Raw genomic sequence first — 20,655 nt, forward strand, 5'->3', positions numbered from 1 at the left:
TCTCCTCACCATGATACGTGTCTGGAAAACACTTTTACCCCCAAATCAGGTCCTTTTCCACTGTCCTACACCAGTATCCCCACCCCCTTCTCTGAGTCTTTTTTGTCGGTGCAATGCACCAAACCAGTCCAAGTTTTACTTTGTATTTGACCTTTCTGTTCTTGTTTAAGTTCTGCCCATAAGTGAAATCATCCCATATTTATCCTCTTTCTCTCTTATCTCACTTAACATGATTTCTTCAAGTTCCATCCAAGTTGAGGTGAATAAGGTGACTTTATCATTCTTTTTCTTCTTTCTTTCTTTCTTTCTTTCTTTCTTTCTTTCTTTCTTTCTTTCTTTTTTTCTCTCTTTCTTTTTCTTCATTGGGGGATTAATGTTTTACATTTGACAGTAAATACAATAGTTTGTATATGCAGGACATTTTTCAGTTTTCCACATAACAATACAATCCCCAGTAGGTCCTCTGTCATCCTTTTTGGACCTGTACTCTCCCCCCCCCGCCACCCACCCCAGAGTCTTTTACTTTGGTGCAATATACCAAGAGAGGCATTTTTTTAAAGTTAGGTTATTTATTTATTAATTAAAATTTTATTGGAGGATTATTGGTTTATAGTCAACCATAAATACAGTTGTTGGTATATGTGTAAAATTTCCCAGTTTTCTGCAAACCACTCTCAGCCTCAGCCTAGGCCCTCTACCTCCATCATGCGCTAGGACTGAATGCCTCTCCCTCTAAAGCTCCTATTCCAAACTCAGTACAAGTTCTCCTTTGAGTTTCTCTTTCTGTTCTTAATGTCTCAACTTCTGTCTGTAAATGAGATCATTCCATATTCATCCTTCTGTTTCTGACTTATCTTACTTATCATGATTTCTTCAAGCTCCATCTAAGATGGGCTGAAAAAAAAATGGGTGAAATCACCATTTTTAATACCTGAGTAGTATTTCATTGTGTATATGTATCATGACTTGCTCAGCCACTCATACACCTGGGTTGCTTCCAGGTGTTGGCTATTACAAATTGTGTTGCTATGAACATAGGTATACACAAATCTTTTTGGATGAGTGTATTTGGTTCCTTAGGATATATCTCTAGGAGAGAGATTGCAAGGTCAAGAGTAGGTCTATGGGAGTCGGGCGGTAGTGCAGCGGGTTAAGCGCAGGTGGCGCCAAACTCAAGGACTGGCAAAAGGATCCAGGTTTGAGCCCCCGGCTCCCCACCTGCAGGGGAGTCGCTTCACAGGCGGTGAAGCAGGTCTGCAGGTATCTATCTTTCTCTCCTCTTCTCTGTCTTCCCCTCCTCTCTCCATTTCTCTCTGTCCTATCCAACAACAATGACATCGATAATAACTACAACAATAAAACAACAAGGGCAACAAAAGGGGAAATAAACAAATAAAATAAAAAAAAGAGTAGGTCTATTTCTATAGGCTCTTTTTTTTCTTAAACAAACCCATTTCTTAGGAAAGACAAAAAAAAATGTTTTCATCAGTGCAGTGCTGAGTTCTGCTTGAAAGTCTTTTGCATTACCACTGTACTATCTCTCCTCTCTTACTATGTCTAGTTTTAAAAAAATTATTTATTTTATGAGTGACTAAAGCATTGATTTCATATTTATATGATGTTCTATTATTATTATTACCTTTCCCCCCCCCTCATTTTCATATGTCAGGATTGAACCTAGACCTTATGCCTACAAGGTATATGACTTACAGCTGACCCACCTTTCTGGCCCCTCTCTCCTCTCTTAAGTACATCCCACCTCCTTTGGTTCCAAGTGCACCAGCTTCTGCAGTGCATATAGAATTAAATTACCTTTGCTTTCTCTGATTTCCTGTGTTGATTCATGTGACTGTTACCGAGAATAAAATACCTGAGTGGACAAAATGGTCTTTCCTTGTCCCATTACTTGAAATAACATACTGAAGCTTGTATCTTTATAGTACTGAGAGGTCTTAATGCCCTTGTTTAATAGAATTCTGTATGTGCTGTTAGAAAAGTGGCAGATTGTGAATTAATGATGTGAGGAATGATCGTTCTCCCATTCATTTATGAAGTGAATAAAACGCATTTGAACACTTTACTTTAGAGGGCCAGGAGATGGCTCCCACAGTGGAATCCACACTATGCTGAGCCAGTGACTGGGAGCACTGCACTGGGGAAAGTTCATGGATCTAGGTGGCAGCTCCTTTCTCTTCTGTCTGTTTCCTCTGGCAAAAACAAACAAAACGCCAAGGACCTTGTGGTGGTGCACTCTGTTGAGTGCATATATTACAATACATAAGACCTGGGTTCAAGCCCCAGTACCCACCTGCAGGAAGGAAACTTCTCTCTCTCTATTTTTGTATTTATCCAAAATAAATCAGTAAATAAAATCCATTTATTTAAAAAATGATTCTTGTGGTCTGGGTGGTAGCACAGTGGTGAAAGCACTAAACTCTCAAGCATGAGGTCCTGAGTTCAATCCCCGGCAACACATGTACCAGAGTGATGTCTGTTTTTTTCTCTCTCTCCTATCTTTCTCATTAACAAATAAAATCTTTAAAAAAAAAAAAAGATCCTGCCAGGAGCAGAAAAATCATACAGACATGGATGGGGTGATAATCTTGGTGGAAAAATAGATAAAGAAATAAATGAAGGGGGCCAGTGGTAGCTCAGCAGGTTAAGGGCACATGGCGTGAAGCACAAGGACTGGTATAAGGATCTCGGTTCTAGCCCTTGCCTCCCCACCTGCCAAGGGGTCGCTTACAAGTGGTGAAGCAGATCTGCAGGTGTCTTTCTCTCCCCTTCTCTGTCTTCCCTTCCTATTTTGATTTCTCTCTGTCCTGTCCAACAACAACAACAAAATGGGAAAAATGGCCTCCAGGAGCAATGGATTTGTAGTGCAAGCACCGAGCCCCAGTGATAACCCTGGAAGCAAAGAAAGAAAGAAATGAAAATGAAAAAAAATACTTCTATACTTACGGAATTATCATTCATGTATTAGTTTTAAATGTATAACAATGATTTTATGTTTGCACGTATTATAAAATGATCATCACAATACTAGTTAACATTTATCACCACATGAACTTACAGTAATTTTTTATTTTCCCAGAGTACTGCTCAGCTTTGTTTTATGGTGGTGCTGGATACTGAGTCTGGGCCTGTTGGAACCTCAAGCATGAGTCTTTTTTGTTGTTGTTATTATTATTTTTATTTTGTTGCCACCAGGGTTATTGCTGAGGCTCAGTGCCTGCATGCCAAACCCACACCTCCTGGAAGCCATTTTTTTTTGTTTGTCCTTTATTTAGTAGGATAGAGAAAAATTGATAAGGGAGAGGGAGATAGAGAGGGAGATGAGACTGGGTGGTGGCACACCTGGTCGAGCGCACATGTTACAGTGCACAAGGACCCAGGTTCGAGTCCTTAGTCCTCACTTGTGGGGCAGAAACTTTGCAAGTGGGGAAGCAATGTTACAGGTATCTCTCTGTCTCTCTCCCTCTCTATCAATCCTCCCCTCTCGATTTCTGTCTATCTCTATATCCAATGAATAAAAAATTTTAAAAGAGAGAGAGAGAGAGAGACAGAGAGAGAGAGGGACAGAGAGGGAGACACCTGTAGTATTTGCTTCACCACTCATGAAGCTTCCCTCAGCAGGTGAGGAGTGGGGGCTCAAACCCAGATCCTTGCTCACTGTAAACTGATCCTTAAAAAAAAAAAAAATCTCTACAATCCTGACAGTTTTAAAAAGATACTTTTATTTATTTATTATTGGATAGAGACAGTGAGAAATTGATAAGGGAGGGGGAGATAGAGAGGGAAAGAGACAGAGAGACACCTGCAACCCTGCTTCATCACTTGTGAAGCTTTCCCTCTGCAGGTGGGGAATATAACATGCAACTCACTGTGTGCTTAGCCAGGAGTACCGCACCACACCGCCGGGCTCCTCAATGTAATGAACACACTGTGTGCTTAGCCAGGAGTACCGCACCACACCGCCGGGCTCCTCAATGTAATGAACACACTGTGTGCTTAGCCAGGAGTACCGCACCACACCGCCGGGCTCCTCAATGTAATGAACACACTGTGTGCTTAGCCAGGAGTACTGCACCACACCGCCGGGCTCCTCAATGTAATGTTTTCACTCAACTAGTGTGCTACTGCTCAGCTTCCACAAAAGGCTTTTTACATAACCAATATTCTATCTTCCCAGCCCACAAGGACTTTTTTCTTGTCTTGAGAACTTGTAAGGTTTACTCTCTTAGCATCTTTCAATATGCACTACAGTAGTATTATAGGAGTCAACAGGTATAAGCTCTTAGTTATCAAACAAGTCATGGGAATGTAATATACAGCATAGAGATTACTGTTAATAATAAAATTAGGGGAGCTGGGCAGTGGCACAGCGGGTTAAGCACACATGGCGGAAAGCGCACAGGATCCTGGTTTGAGATCCCAGCTCCCCACCTGCAGGGGGTCGCTTTACAGGTGATGAAGCAGGTCTGCAGGTGTCTGTCTTTCTCTCCCCCTCTCTGTCTTCCTTTCCTCACTCAATTTCTCTCTGTCCTGTCCAACAACAACAGCAATAACAACAACAATAGTAATAACGACGACAATAAAAAAGGCCAACAAAAGGGAAAAATGATTTTTTTTTTTTTTGGCAATCACTGATCTGTTCATGGATTTGCTAGTTCCAGATATTTCACTTTAATAGAATCATGTTATGTGGTTCTTTGTGGTTGACATTTTTTTCAATTAACATATATTTTTTAACATTTATTCATGTTGTAGCATATGCCAGTACTACATTCCTTTTTGTTGCCAGATAACATTCCATTGTATAGACATACTTCATTCTATTTATACATTTGTCATTAGTGAGTATTGGAGTTTTTAAAAACTTTATTTGATAGAACAGAGAGAAATTGAGAGGGAAGGACGATAGAGAAAAAGAAAGATAAAAAGACACCTTTCTCGGCTTGTGAAGCTTTCCCTCTATGGGGGCACTGGGGGCTTCAACCCAGCTCCTTACATGTGGAAATATGGGCAGTTAACCAGGTGCACCACCGTCCAGCCCTAGGATTTGCTTCTACTTTTGGCCATTGTAAATAGTGCTCCTTCAAACATTGTGTATGCGTTTTTGTGTGGGTGTATACTTTCCTTTTATCTTGGGTGCTCACCTGGGGGTGCTATTGCTGCTCCATATAACTTTGTTTAACTATATGAGGATCTTCTAAACTGTTTTCCAGAATTTCAAATTTCCATCAGGGTATAAGGTCTGAAAAATGCTAGCAATAGGGCTGTTGAACTAGCTCACTTGGCTAGCATGCCACTTTATCATGTGTGCAATCCAGGTTTGAGCCTGGCTGTAACACACTGAAGGAAGCTTTGGTGCTGTGCTCCCCGCTGCCCATCACCATCTAGAAATAAATTAAAGTAAAATAAAAGAAAATAAGGTGAAAACTGAAAGTAGCTCATACCATAAAGGAAATATCAAAAGTGCTGACAGATATATATATATATATATATATATATATATATATATATATATATATATATATATTTATGTGCAGGATTTGGGGGGTGGGAGCAGAGAATCTGACCTCCTTTCCCCCCATGATCAGGTGTGCCAGGCTGGAAGTCACAGATTTGCTCACCATGTGAGCTGACCTGGCACCAAGACAGGGCGGCCTGTCCCCATCCAGGGTCACATTTGCACCAGATTAAGAAATGGAGCCATGCTGGTTACATTCCATTCTTGTGTCCTGGACCACATGCCATAGTGTGATGAACTGAGGATATCAGATACCTGGGTGTGTATTTGCTAGGAGGAAAACACACCACTGGGACACCTTGCAAGCATCTCTGTAGTTAATGTCTCCCTTGAGTGTTGTTCGACTTTGTGCTCTGCTTGCTAAGAGCTAGAATTGTTGAATCTGAGTCCTCCACTTGGGTTTACAAACTGGATTTGGTTCCTGGCTGTGTCATATTCCAGGGACAAACACATTGCTAGATTCGGGTAGAAAATGCTGGAACCAGGAAACTAGACTCTGCTCTTGTGCTAACCGTGCTGTTGTTATTTATGAAGACATCTTTAAATCCCATTTTCTAGAAGCAGATATTCTCCTGGACTCTTTCTTTCTTATATCACAGCTGCATTTACCTTACAGGTAACAATTGCTTGTGATGCCGTTCTCAACTCAAAGTCTCCATACAGAAAGCCGGACCCAGACACATGGGAACGTGAGCTGCCAGTTTCCAAATATGCCAATAATCTCACACAGTTGGACAACGGGGTCCGGATTCCTCCAAGGTGAGAATCAGATAGCAGACTGGAACTCCACACACACAACCCCCCCCCCCCAACAATGGCTAAAGGAATAATTACTTTCCTAATTACTTTTTATTTTTTACCTCTGAGTTAGCAGTTACATTTTGTTTTTATTCAGATTCCTTTTATTATAGTTGAGGTAACAATTCTCTTTAGAAGTATTTGGACCATGGGCTGAGGAGACAGCATAATGGTTATGCAAAAAGACTTTCTGGGTAGGGGTAGATAGCATGATGGTCATGCAAAGAGACTTCCATGCCTGAGGTTATGCAAAGAGATTTTCATGCCTGAGGCCTTAACGTCCCAGGCTGTATTCCGCCCCACCACCCCCAAACCAGAGCTGAGCAGTGCTCTGGTTAAAAAAAAAAAGAAGACTTTCATGCCTGATGCTCTGAGGCTCTGAGGTCCCAGGTTCAGTCCCCAGCCCCACAATAAGCCAAAACTGCGCAGTGCTACGGTCTTTCACTGTGTATCTTCTCTCTCTCTTTCATTAAAAATAAACTAAAATATCTTAAAAAAAAATGTTTAGACCTATGTAGTAGGTGCTGAACCTGGGCAGCTCATACCTAAGTCTGTGACTTCCTGTTACAAGCACCTACACCTCTTTTTTTTTTCTTTCTTTTCTCCCTCCCCCCCCTCCCTCTCTCCCTTCTCCTTTCCCATCCTCCTCTTTCTTCTTTAATATCATTTTTTACTGGGGAGTCAGCTAATGGTTTATAGTACAGTTATTGACATAGGGTACAATTTCCCATCTCTCTGTGATAGGTGTCTGCAAAACAATCACCCTCAACTTAGGACCTTTTCCATTATTATGCACGAGGACCCCACAGGGCTTCCCCCTCCCCCTGCCCTCCATGCCCAGAGTCCTTTGCTTTGGTATTTTCCCTGTTCATGTTTTTTTTAATTTAATTAATTAATTTATTGGATAGAGAGCTTGTGGGGAGACAGGAGAGGGAGAGAGAGAGAGACACCTGTAGTATTGCTTCACCACTCTCAAAACTTTCCTCCTACACGTGGAGACCAGGGGCTTGAACCTTGACCCCTGAGCGTGGTAATGTGTGTGTTCTACTAGGTACACCACTGCATGTCACCACACTTGGCCCTCCACCCTTCTCTGTCGTAGGACACTGTCCTCCCTTGATGCTCTACCCCCGCCCCCCCAGGCTCTCTTTGGATATGCTGCAAAGGATCACCATCTGTTCATGCTTCACCCCTGTATTATTCTTAGAACCTGCCTTTGAGCGAGATCATCTGTATTCGTCTATTATTATTATTTACCAGAGCACCAATCAGCTTTGGCTTATGGTGGTGTGGGGGATTTTTTAAAAAAAGTTATTTATTTATAAAATGGAAACACTGACAAGACCATAGGATAAGAGAGGTACAGTTCTTACCACCGGGGGATTGTTTTTTTCATTTTTTTTAATTGGGGAGGATTAATGGTTTCCAGTTAATAGTAAATACAGTTGTTGGCACACATGTAAAATTGCTCATTTTTCTGCAAAATACTCTCAGCCACAGCCTAGGTCCTCCTTCACCATCATGCATCAGGACCTGAAAGTCCTCCTCCCCACAGAGTCCTTTACTTCATGCACTACATCAAACCCAGCCCAAGTTCTGCTTTGTGTTTCCCCTTCTGTTCTTATTTCTCAACTTCTCTGTCCATGAGTGAGATCATCCCATATTCATCCTTCTCTTTCTGGCTTATCTCATTTTACACGATTCCTTCAGGCTCCATCAAAGACGAGGTGAAAAAGGTGAACTCATCATTCTTAATAGCTGAGTAGCATTCCTTTGTGTATATGTACCACATTCTTTTTCTTCCTTATTTCAATGAACATGATTCTCCCCAGTTCCATCTGGGTTGTAAAAGAGAAGAGTTCATCATTTCTTGCAGCTGATTAGTTTCTTATTTTTATTTTTTAATAAGATTGACTTTTTGTTATTTATTAATAAGAGACAGAGAAAGAAAGAGCCAGAACGTCACTCTGGTGCATGTGATGCCAGGGATTGAACTCAGGACCTCGTAATTGAGCATTCGTTTTACGCATTCATTGCACCACCTCCTGGACCACCTGAATAGTTTTCCTCTCTCCTTCCCTTCCTTTCACAGGAATACTTGCTCAACTCTGGGTTATGGCAGTTCCATGGACTGAACCCAGGGTCTCTGGGAGCCTCAGGCATGATGAGTCTTTTGCATAATGACAGACGCTGTCTGATGTATGCTATCTCTTTGTCCTGAGTTGTTTTCTTAAATCTTGATTTTCTGATTATGCCTTGCTCCCCACTGATTTTTCTAGTGGTTGGAAGTGTGCCCGGTGTGACTTGAGGGAAAACCTCTGGCTGAATCTGACCGACGGCTCAGTGCTGTGTGGGAAGTGGTTCTTCGACAGCTCTGGGGGCAACGGGCATGCGCTGGAACACTACCGGGACATGGGCTACCCGCTGGCTGTGAAGCTGGGCACCATCACTCCTGATGGGGCAGGTGAGTGTGTCCCCCATGCACAGGGTGGGGGACTTGCAGTAAATGGCTTCCTTCTTCTGAGATTTCAGCAGAGCTTTAATCTCTAGGATTGAAGGCTGGAGACTCTGGTCTCAGAAAAGCCCAGATTTGAATCCCAATTCTTCTTTTTTTAAATTTTTTTCTTTTTATTTATTTTCCCTTTTTTTGCTGCCCTTGTTTTTTATTGTTGTTGTAGTTATTACTATTGTTGTTATTGATGTCATTGTTAGATAGGACAGAGAGAAATGGAGAGAGGAGGGGAAGACAGAGAGGGGGAGAGAAAGACAGATGCCTGCAGACTTGCTTCACTGCCTGTGAAGCGACTCCTGTGCAGGTGGGGAGCCAGGGCTTGAACCGGGATCCTTAATGCTGGTCCTTGTGCTTTGTGTCACGTGCACTTAACCTGCTGTGCTACCTCCCGACTCCCTTGAATCCCTATACTTTTTTTTAGTTATATTTTTAAAAAAAAATTAATTTATTTATTCTCTTTTGTGCCCTGTGTTTTATTGTTGTAGTTATTATTGTTATCGTTGTTGGATAAGACAGAAAGAAATGGAGAGAGGAGGGGAAGACAGAGAGGGGGAGAGAAAGTGGACACTTGCAGACCTGCTTCACCGCTTGTGAAGCGACTCCCCTGCAGGTGGGGAGCTGGGGGCTTGAACCGGTTCCTTACGCTGGTCCTTGCGCTTTGCACCACTTGCGCTTAACCTGCTGTGCTACCTCCCGACTCCCTTGAATCCCTATTCTGTCTCTGACTGGCTGTGATGTCTTCAATAAGTTTTCAAGTCCATCTGAGCTTTAAGTTTCTCACTTTGAAAACAGCCATAGGTGTGTGAATGTGCATAAGCATTTAGCCCTATGCAGACAGTTACATTTATTTATTTTTAATTTTTTAAAAAGATTTTGTTTACTTTATTAATGAGAAAGAAGAAAGAGAAAGAACCAGACACCACTCTGGTACATGATACATGTATTGCCAGGGATTGAACCCCAGACCTCATCCTTAAGAGTCAAGTGCTTTATCCATTTATCCATTGCACCACCTCCTGGACCACTATTAAAAAAATATTTTTTATCTTTATTTATTTTTTGGATAGAGACAGCCAGAAATCAAGAGGGGAGGGGGTGGTAGAGGGTGAGAGAGATAGAGACACCTGCAGCACTGCTTCACCACTTGCAAACCTTTCCCCCTGCAGGTGGGGACCAGGGGCTTGAAACCATGTCCTTACACATTGTAACACGTGCACTCAACCAGGTGCACCACTACGCGGCCCCTCAGACAGTTTACTTGTTTATTTTACCAGAGCCCTGCTCAGCTCTGGATGATGGTAGTGCTGGGGACTGAACCTGGGACCTCAAAGCCTCAGACTTGAAAATTATTTGCAAAATCATTATGGCCTATCTCCCTTGACCACACAGTAAAGTTTTTTATTATTATTAATTAATTGATGAATTTTATTATGTTGAGAGACTATATCACTGCTCAGCTGTGGTTTAGGTGGTGCTGGGCATTGAACCCTGGCTCTTAGAGCCTTAGGCATAAGAGTCCTTTGCAGAATCATTATGCTGTTTCCCCAGCCCCACAATAAAGTTTAACAAAGGGTAGTTGTTACTGCTATTACCTTACTGTTCAGCTTTTTGCTAAGAAGACAGAAGCAGGACTTGTGACATGAATGCATGAATGTCCTATCTAGCAACAATAACAGCAATGGCAGCAATAACAATAATGACAACAACAAGGGAAATAACATGAGCAACAAAATGGGAAAAATGTCCTCCAGGAGCAGTGGGTTCATAGTGCAGGCACTGAGCCCCAGCACTAACCCTGGAGGCAAGAAAAAGAAAGAAAGAAAGAAAGAAAGAAAGAAAGAAAGAAAGAAAGAAAGAAAGGTGGGGCAGGGTCATAAGAACCTATCGTCTAAATACTGCTGAGAACGCTGATTAAATACCAGTCCATTTCCTTCTTTTTGCAGGCATTAGTCTTTCATTTGTTTTAAGATAATACTTTAAGGTAATCTGATTTAATTTAATTAAATTATTTGTTTTCACCAGTGGACTTCTGAGAGCAGTGATTGCAGTGTAGGAATTCTACTAGGTAACATAGCAAATTGAGAATAATACAGATAATATAGCTTTTGGGCTGGGAAGATACATAATGATTCTGCAAGACTCTCATGACTGAGGTTCTGAGGTCCCAAGTTCAATCCCCAGTACCACCATAAGCCCTAGCTGAGCACTGCTCTGGTCTTTCTGTCTTCCTCTCTCTGATTAAAAAAACAATTATTTAAAAATAAGTAAATAAGTAAATTAGTTTGAAGCCTTGGCTAATTTACTCATCGCTGAATTTCATACAGATTCTTAGACATAGTAGCCACAAATACTGTTGTTATGTGAACCAACTGGTATGTAAGTAAATAGGTAGGTTCTTTTGCAATGTGGATTAATAATAAGTTCAAGCATTAGTTGTGTTCTCTGTAGCTTCTCTCTCTCTCTCCCCCCATGGGAAACTTATTTCCCAACCATGATTTAGAGTACATATACATTTTTTTTTCTTCTCAGGGAAGTTGTATATTTTCTCCTTGATTGTACAAGAGGCAGCTGTTCAGTGCAACATATTTAGAAAACAGAGAAAAGTGTGGAGAAGTAAATAATACCATTAGTAATAGCACCTTGTGGATGACTCACTTACAACCATTTAATTTTTTTTTGCCTCCAGAGTTATTGCTGGGGCTCAGTGCCAGCACTGCTCCTGGAGACTATTTTTCCATTTTGTTGCCCTTGTAATTGTTGTTATTGTTGGATCAGACAGAGAGAAACTGAGAGAAGGGGAAGACAGAAAGAGGGAGAGAAAGATAGACACCTGCAGACCTGCTTCACTGCTTGTGAAGTGACCCCCCCCTCATAAAAGGGAAGCCAGTGGCTTGAACTGGGATCCTTATTGCGGTCCTTGCACTTTGCACCATGTGTGCTTAATCCACTGGAGCTACTGCCTGGCCCCCACTACCAAGATTTTTGCTGGGGTTTTGTACCACTCCTGGCAGACTACCTAGCCCCACCTCCCCACACTCCATCCCTTTTTTTCAGGGGTGGGGAGAGAGAGAGAGGGAGAGAGATAGAGAAAGAGAGAGGGGAGACACCACAGCACTACTTCACTGCTTTGCTCCCATTTGATGGTTGGTGGTTTGAGCCTGGCCCTCACTTATGGTGGAGTATATGCTTTCCTAGGCGAGCTATCTCCTAACTCTTGAACTCAAATTTCTATTGATGTTAATTGTCATCATCATTGCTATTTTTACCAAAGCTCTGGCTTATGGTGGTGCTGGGGATTGAACTGGGGATCTCCAAACCTCAGGCATGGAAGTCTTTTTTTTTTTTTTTAATTGCTACCAGCATTATCACTGGACTCTGCCTGCACAATGGATCCACTTTTTTTTTTTTCATATTTGATAAGACATAGGGAAGTTGAGAGGGGAAGAAGAGAGACAAAGAGACACCTGCAGACCTGCTTCACCACTTTTGAAACTTCCACCCTACAAGTGACAAACAGGGTCTCTAACCCATATCCTTGCATAAGGTAATGTGTGGGCTTGACTGGGCATGCCGCCACCCAGCCCCCAAGCATAGAAGTCTTTTGAAGAATCATTATGCTATATCCCTGGTGCATTGGACTTACGTTTCTGATAGTGCTGTGCTTCTGTCATTCTGGTGTCTTCCACAGTCAGGATAGCCCTGTGCAAACAGAAACATCCCTGTTGAAGAAGTTTCTGATCTCAGATTTAGACTTCCTGATACTTGTTATAAAATATCCAACTGATTGTCACCTTTACATCTGTATTTTTAAAATACATGTTGTTTGTCTGCCGGGTACATTCCTTTTAGTAATAATATCATGAGGCCTGTTTTTCAGGCTGTGTCCCTTGCTACAAAACCCTGCTCTAAGGCAAAGTCTGGGTATGTCAGAGATTACTGCCCAAAAGCTATAAAGAGGTAGTATTGCCATTTGTGATCATCCATAACTCTGATGTCTGGCTGCTACCCTGAGGGTCTGGAGATTGTGCATAGGGTAGCTGGAATAAATTCAGTATCTATGGCATCAAAAGACGATACCTGACGTAATGACATTTGGACAATGGCAGCTTTAAGCACCATTTACTCTGATGTTTCCCCCCTTAGAAATGTAATCTGATCTTTATTTATGTGATACACACACACACACACACACACACACACACACACACACACACCTGTTATTTGTACCTTAATGTTTACTCCTGATGTATGTTTCACTTAAAAAACATCTTTAATCTTCCTCGGTCTTTTTTGATGTAATGCATAGTTTTACAAATAAATGCTCCTGGAAGCTTAAGATGGGAGGGTTCACACTTGACACTGTCCCAGCTTGGGGTGTGCTATGTGTATGTCCCGCCTGAGCTCTTCTGATCAACTATATGAAGACTGGCGACTAGCTGTAGTTGTCCTCTCTCCACCCTGAGACTCATCTGATCTCGGCCCTGGCAATTGGCTGAGGTCCTCTACCTGTGTATCCCCATACTTCCCACTCACCTTTGAGAGCACAGCATAGATTAAGTTCTTCCAGAAAGTCCTGAGCCTCCAGGTTAGGCTCTGGTGGTGGCATGTGTGACATCAAAGGGCTTCCTTTCAGATAACACTCGGGTCCCATGGGTACTGTAGCCACAAACTAAGAAACAGTTACACACACACACACACACATACACACACACACACACACACACACACACACACCACACACACACACACACACCACACACCACACACCACACACACACACACACACACACACACACACACACACCACACACACACACACACACACACACACACACACCTGTCCTTTTGGATGAGATAGTGGTTTGGAAAAGCAAGGAGAAAGCTGTTGGTGGGAAGGCATTGAGATCTGGAAGCAGGAGTGGGTGTTATGTTAATCTTTTTTTTAAAAAAATATTTATTTGGGAGTCGGGCTGTAGCGCAGCGGGTTAAGCGCAGGTGGTGCAAAGCACAAGGACCGGCATAAGGATCCCGGTTCGAACCCTGGCTCCCCACCTGCAGGGGAGTCGCTTCACAGGTGGTGAAATAGGTCTGCAGGTGTCTATCTTTCTCTCCTCCGCTCTGTCTTCCCCTCCTCTCTCCATTTTTCTCTGTCCTATCCAACAACGACAACAAAAATAATAACTACAACAATAAAACAACAAGGGCAACAAAAGGGAATAAATAAATAAAATAAATATTTAAAAAATTATTTATTTTGCCTCCAGGGCAAATAAATTTTTAAAATTTAAAAATAATAAAATTTAAAAATAATAAAATAAATATTAAAAAGTTGGGAGTCGGGCGGTAGCATAGTGGGTTAAGCGTAGGTGGCGTGAAGTGCAAGGACTGGCATGAGGATCCCAGTTTGAGCCCCTGGCTCCCCACCTGCAGGGGAGTTGCTTCACAGGCAGTAAAGTAGGTCTGCAGATGTCTATCTTTCTCTCCCCCTCTGTCTTCCCCTCCTCTCTCCATTTCTCTCTGTCCTGTCTAACAACGACGACATCAATAGCAACAACAATAACTACAACAACAATAAAAAAAACAGGGGCAACGAAAGGGAAAATAAATAAATATAAAAAAATTCTTTAAAAAAATTAAAAAGTTATGTTTTGAAATGTCAGAGGAATGGGACCAGTGGGTGGTGCACCCAGTTAAATGCACATGTTACCATGTGCAAGGACCCAGGTTCAAGCCCCTGAACCCCACCTGTGGGGGGAAGCTTCAGGAGTGGTGAAGTAGTGCGTGCTCTCTCTCTCTCTCTCTCTCTCTCTCTCTCTGTATCTCTCCCACCCCCTTTCAATTTCTCTTTGTCCTATCAAATAAAAGAATAAAACAGAAAGAGAAATGTCAAAAGCGGTACATTTGCAGAAACACCTGTTTGATTATGTGTGTTGTTTACCCCTGTTGAATGCAACTCACAAGCGTTTTTCTTTGTTTCATTCAATGGCCTTTTGGCAGCCGGTGCACGATAGGCGTGCAGTATGTGGGTTTTGGATGCTGAGTAACTGGATCACCGATCTTAGTGCCTGTTTTCTCTTCACTCTCTAGATGTTTATTCTTTTCAAGAAGAGGAGCCTGTTTTGGATCCGCATTTGGCCAAGCACTTAGTGCATTTTGGAATTGATATGCTTCATATGCACGGGGTGAGGAGGTCGTCTCGGGTCTGTGTTCTTATTTTGTGGGGAGGGAACCATCTAACTTACTTGTTCTCTAGTCCACTTACCACAAATCTTCATTTTAACAGCTTTAAAAAATATATATATTTTATTTATTTTTTAAATTAAACAACTATTATTTTTTAAAATTATCTTTATTTATTGGATAGAGACAGCCAGAAATCAAGAAGGAAAGGGGACAGGGATAGAAAGGTGACAGACAAACACCTGCAGCTCTGCTTCACCACTTGCAAAGCTTTCCCCCTGCAGGTGGAGACCGGGGACTCGAACCTGGGTCCTTGCGCATAGTGACATGTGCGCTCAACCAGGTGTGCCACCACCTGCCCCCCCCCAAAAAAAAAAAGATTTATTTGACAGAGACAGAGAGAAATTGAGAAGGAAGTTAGGAATAGAGTGCGAGAGAGAAAGAGACACGTGTAACTCTGCCTCACTGCTTGTGGAGCACCCTCCGTGCAGACAGGGACTAGGGGCTTGATCTCTGGTTCTTCTGCATGGCAACATATGTTCTGTATCACGTGCACTAAACTACCACCTGGCCCCCATTTTAACAGTTTGAATGTTTGTATTTTCCTTCTTTCTCTATGCCTTCCTCCTCCTGTGTTCATTTCTTTTTTTCTCTTTCTTTTTTTTCTCATCCCCCCACCCCAAAACACTACTCAGCTCTGGTTTATGGTGGTGCCTTGAATTAATGTTTATAATTTCATCTTGAATTTAATTCGTACCTTCTTTTAGTTACCAGCTTAGATGTGTTTATGTCACAGTCAAAATGGCACCTCATCAAGTTTGATTTTATTTTAGTTGGAATTTACTTACAAAATTTTTCATCTTCTGGAGGGAGAATTGCATGACTCATTCTTTGCTCACTAGAGGGAGAGGGTAGGGTGAGATGACCCCTAAAATTATTTGTGACCAACAGTTTTTTAATTTCAGGAAGGGAAGTCGTGCTCGTTGGGGGTGGAAAGAGCAAGTCACACATTCTGCTTGATGGAAAAGTTTTGCTTCATTTAGTTGTTCTCTCACGCTGATTTCACAGCCCTGGCATATTTTTGCCTCTGAGGAGCTCGCCCTGTGTGCAGACTTTGTTTTGGCTCTTTCTTCCCAGCCCACACCATCCCTCTCCTCATGCTCTCTCCTTTTCCACTAATGTTCATTTTTGCATTTATTTTCTTTGTTCTTCCATAAAATTCCCTCATATTTACAGGCGTATCCAAGCTCCATGCTTTCTTCCCACTTTCCTCTCCAAATGCCTCCCCTTTCTGTTTGCTGTGGTGGAACTGTATCTTCTTTGGAAAACCATCCTACTTGTTTTTCTTATTTTGCCACTAAGGTCCTGGCTGGGGCTTTGGTGCCTATATGACTTCACTGTTCCTGGAGGACATTTTTTTTTTTCCTTTTGCTTTCATTTTGACAGAGGATGTAAGACAGAGTGAAATAGAGGAGAGACAGGAGACAGGATGAGAGACAGGAGAGACACCTGCAACACTGTTCCAACACTCGTAAAGTTTTGCCCCTACAAGTGGTGGCTGGGACTTGAACCTAGATATTTTTGCATATAGTAATGTGTTTGCTCTACCAAGTGAGCCACTACCTGCCCCCCTACTTTTTGCTTTTAGCAAAGAAAAACAAAACAAAACAAAACAAAACATTCCTGTTAGTCTTTCTTCCTCATCATGCCTCCTTTCTTCTCAGTCTTTCTTTTTATCTTTTCTTTTCTTCTCTTTCCCTTCCCCTTTCTCTCTTTCCCTTCCCCTTTCCCTTTCCCTTTTTCCTTTCCCTTTCCCTTTCCTTTCCCTTTCCCTTTCCTTCCTTCCCTTTCTTTCTTCCTACCTTCCTTCCTTCATACCTTCCTCCCTCCCTCCCTCCCTCCCTCCCTCTCTCTCTCTCTCTCTCTCTCTCTCTCTCTTTCTTTCTTTCTTTCTTTCCCCTGCTGCCACAATTTCACACCGGCACAATACTTCTTCTCCTGGCCCAACCTTTTCACTCTTTATATTAGGGGATGAGAGAGAGATTAAAAGGAAAGATAGAGGGGGCTAGGTGGTGGTGCACCCAGTTGAGTGAACACAATACCATGCATGAGGACCAGGGTTCAAGGCCCTGCTCCCCACCTGCAAGGAGGATGCTTCATGAGCAGTGAACACAGGTCTGAAGGTGTTTATCTTTCTCTCTCTCTATCTTCCCCTTCCCTCTTAATTTCTTTCTGTCCTACCTAATAAAATAGAAAGAAAAAATGGACACGGGGACCTGTGGATTCGTAGCGGCACAGAGCCCCAATGATAACCTGGGTGGCAATTAAAAAAACTGTCTGCCTATCATCCATCTATCTATCTATCTATCTATCTATCTATCTATCTATCTATCTATCTATCTGCAAGTTTTACATATAATGTGTATGCATATATATGAAAGAGGAGAGACACCACGGCATTGCCCCACCATATGGTGCTGTTCATGGTATCCCCATGTAGTTTCAAGGCTTGAGCCCTTGGTCCCAAGCTTGGTCAGTTGTAAGCCTGACTGGGAGAACCATCTCCTGACCGTTTTATCAGATGGCAGGGCTACAGTTCCACATCGCACCCACACTAAAGTTTTTATTTTTCCTTTCCCTCATCACTTAACACACACAGTTCTCAGTCGTTTTAAAATCTCTTACTGATGGGATTAATGCTTCACAGTGCAGTCATTGATACATGAATATCATTTTATTATGCACCAGGACCCCAGAGTTCTCTTTTACCCATCTCTCCTCCTCCTTCCCAGAGTCCTTTGCTTTGATGCTAAACACCATGCCCAGTCCACATTTCACTTTGTGTTCTCCCTCCCTGTCCCTATTTATTCTAAAGTCCCAGTTATAAGTGAGATCATTTGGTATTTGTCCTTCTCTTTTTGGCTTCAGATCACTTAACATGATGTCTTCAAGTTCCATCCAAGATGAGGCAAAGGAGATTACTTTAACATTTTAATAGCAGAGTAGTATTCCATTATGTATATATATCATGGTGGTTTTTTTTTTTAAGCCACTCATCTGTTGTTGGACATCTGGGTTGCTTCCAAGTTTTGGCGGTTATAAATTGTGCTTCTATGAATGTAGGTGTACATAGTTCTCTTCTGTTAGTTTTTTGTTTCCTTTGGGTAAATCCTCATGAGAAAAATGGCTCCTCCTCCTTCTTGGAAGAGAGTATTTTTTTTTTTTTTGCCTCCAGGGTTATTGCTGGGCTCGGTGCCTGCACCATGAATCCTCTGCTCCTGGAGGCTATTTTCCCCCCTTTTGTTGCCCTGGTTGTTTTATCGTTGTTGTAGTTATTATTACTGGTTTTATTGTTGTCGTTGTTGGATAGGACAGAGAGAAATGGAGAAAGGATGAGAAGACAGAGAAGGGGAGAGAAAGAGAGACACCTGCAGACCTGCTTCACTGCCTGTGAAGAGACTCCCCTGCAGACGAGGAGCCGGGGGCTCGAACCAGGATCCTTAAGCAGGTCCTTTCATTTTGCGCCACGTGCGCTTAACCCCCTGCGCTACAGCCCGACTCCCGGGAGAGAGTGTTAAGGAAGGTATTTGTGAGCTAATAAAACCAAGCAGAGGAGAAAAGAAGCTCCGGCTACTTCTTAATATATTTATTTATTTATTTTGGATAGAGCTGAGAGAAATTGAGACCAAAGGGGTGATAGAAAAGGAAGGGAGGGGGAGGGGCTCCACCGCTTCACCACTTGTGACACTTTCCCTCTGCAGGTGGGGCCCTCTGGCTTCTTCACTGGACATGCCACTACTTAACCCTTTCTCTTTTTTCCTCATTTTTCTTCTTTTTCTCCTTCCCCACCTCCTCCTCTTTGTCCGAGTTCATGTGTCTCAGTTCTCTGTATTCTACGTGAACAAAGCCACCTGGCAGTTGTCTTTCACCCCGTTACTTACTGCACTAAGCATTATCACCTCCAGCTCCATTTTCTCCCAAAGGATGTTTTTTGATTGCAGAGTAGTATTCCATGCAGTACGTATCCCATACCTTCTTTTAAAAAATATTTAATTTACTTATTTATTGGTTAGAGACAGAGAAATTGAAAGGAGGGGAAATAGGGAGTGAGGGAGAGACATCTGCAGCACTGCTTCATTGCTTATAAAGCTTCCTTCCTGCAGGTGGAGACCAAGGGCTTGATCCTTGGTCCTTGTGCACTATAACAAGTGCAAAGTACCTGATGTGCCACCACCTAGCCCCTTACCCCATAACTTCTCCCTCCCTCCTCCCTCCTTCCCTCTCTTCCTCTCTCCCACCTTCCTTCCTTCCTTCCTTCCTTCCTTCCTTCCTTCCTTCCTTCCTTCCTTCCTTCCTTCCTTATTTTCTTTCTCTTCCTTACTTTTCTTTTTCTACCAGAGCACTACTCAACTCTGGCTTATTATGGTGTGGGGAATTGAACCTGGGAATTGGAGCCTCAGGCATGAGAGTCTCTTTGCATAACCTTCATGCTATCTCCCCTACCTTATCCCATAATTTCTTTATTCAGCCATCCATCAATGGACATTTAGGTTGCTTCTACTCTCTGCCAATTACAGTTCTCAAACCTGAGTTCCTGAGCACTGTAACATGTCACTCAACCAGGTGCATCACCACCCAGCCCATCAGAGGCCTTTTCTTCTTTACTTTAATTTTTTTTAACTGAGGGGATTAATGGTGTGCAGTCAATAGTAAATACAGTTGCCCATTAGGAACAAAGTAACTTTGAACACAGGGGTGCATATGTACAATGTGAGTTTGTTTTGATTGAGGTAACTATATTTCATAGGTACTATTATTTTAACATATTTTAAGTGTGCAGTTTTTATAGTGTTTTTTAAAATTTCTTCTTCTTCTTATTATATGTTATTATCAGCACTGGTTTATGGTGGTGTGGAGGATTAAACCTGAATTATATTTATTTATTGGATAGAGACAGCCAGAGATCAGGAGGTTACGGGGAGATAGAGAGGGAGAGAGACAGAGAGATACCAGCATCCCTGTGTCACCACTTGCAAAGTTTTCCCCCTGCAGGTGGGGACTGGGGGCTTAAACCCAGGTCTTCACACATTGTAACATGTGCACTTAACAAGGTGCGTCACCACCTGGCCCCCTTTTTTTTTTGTCTCCAGGGTTATTGCTGGGACTCAGTGCCTGCACCATGAATCCACTGCTCCTGGAAGCCATTTTTCCCCTTTATTACCCTTTTTAAAAAAACTGTTGTTATGGTTATTATTATTGTTGTCATTGTTGTTGGATAGGACAGAGAGAAATGGAGAAAGAAGGGGAAGACAGAGAGGGGGAGAGAAATATAGACACCTGCAGACCTTCTTCACTGCTTGTGAAGCGACTTCCCTGCAGGTGGGGAGCCGGGGACTCAAACTGAGATCCTTATGCCCGTCCTTGCGCTTTGCGCTATCTGCACTTAACCTGTTGCACTACTGCCCGACTCCCTAATTTTGCTTTTTTTGAGGATTTATTGATGTTATTTTTTTTTTTTTAGTAAGATTCAGAGAGAGACCAGCTTAGCTCTGACTTATGGTGGTGATGGGAATTGAACCTGGGACCTCAGAGCCTCAGGCATTAGAGTCTAGAACACAAGCACTGAATTATC

The 20,655-nt window shown here is 42.4% G+C and overlaps 1 protein-coding gene across 4 annotated transcripts in view; it reads left to right on the forward strand.

Moving 5' to 3' along the window:
* Positions 1 to 20,655, forward strand: part of USP13 (ubiquitin specific peptidase 13) — a 127,874-nt gene that overhangs the window by 46,766 nt on the left and 60,453 nt on the right. For all 4 annotated transcript variants that reach the window (XM_060172009.1, XM_060172010.1, XM_060172011.1 and 1 more), the window contains exons 5-7: positions 6,150 to 6,292; positions 8,611 to 8,795; positions 14,931 to 15,025. In XM_060172009.1, coding sequence (XP_060027992.1) covers positions 6,150 to 6,292; positions 8,611 to 8,795; positions 14,931 to 15,025 — 423 coding nt within the window. The remainder of the gene's footprint in view (positions 1 to 6,149; positions 6,293 to 8,610; positions 8,796 to 14,930; positions 15,026 to 20,655) is intronic.

The sequence above is a fragment of the Erinaceus europaeus genome, chromosome 14, assembly GCF_950295315.1.
Source record: "Erinaceus europaeus chromosome 14, mEriEur2.1, whole genome shotgun sequence".
NCBI lineage: Eukaryota > Metazoa > Chordata > Mammalia > Eulipotyphla > Erinaceidae > Erinaceus > Erinaceus europaeus.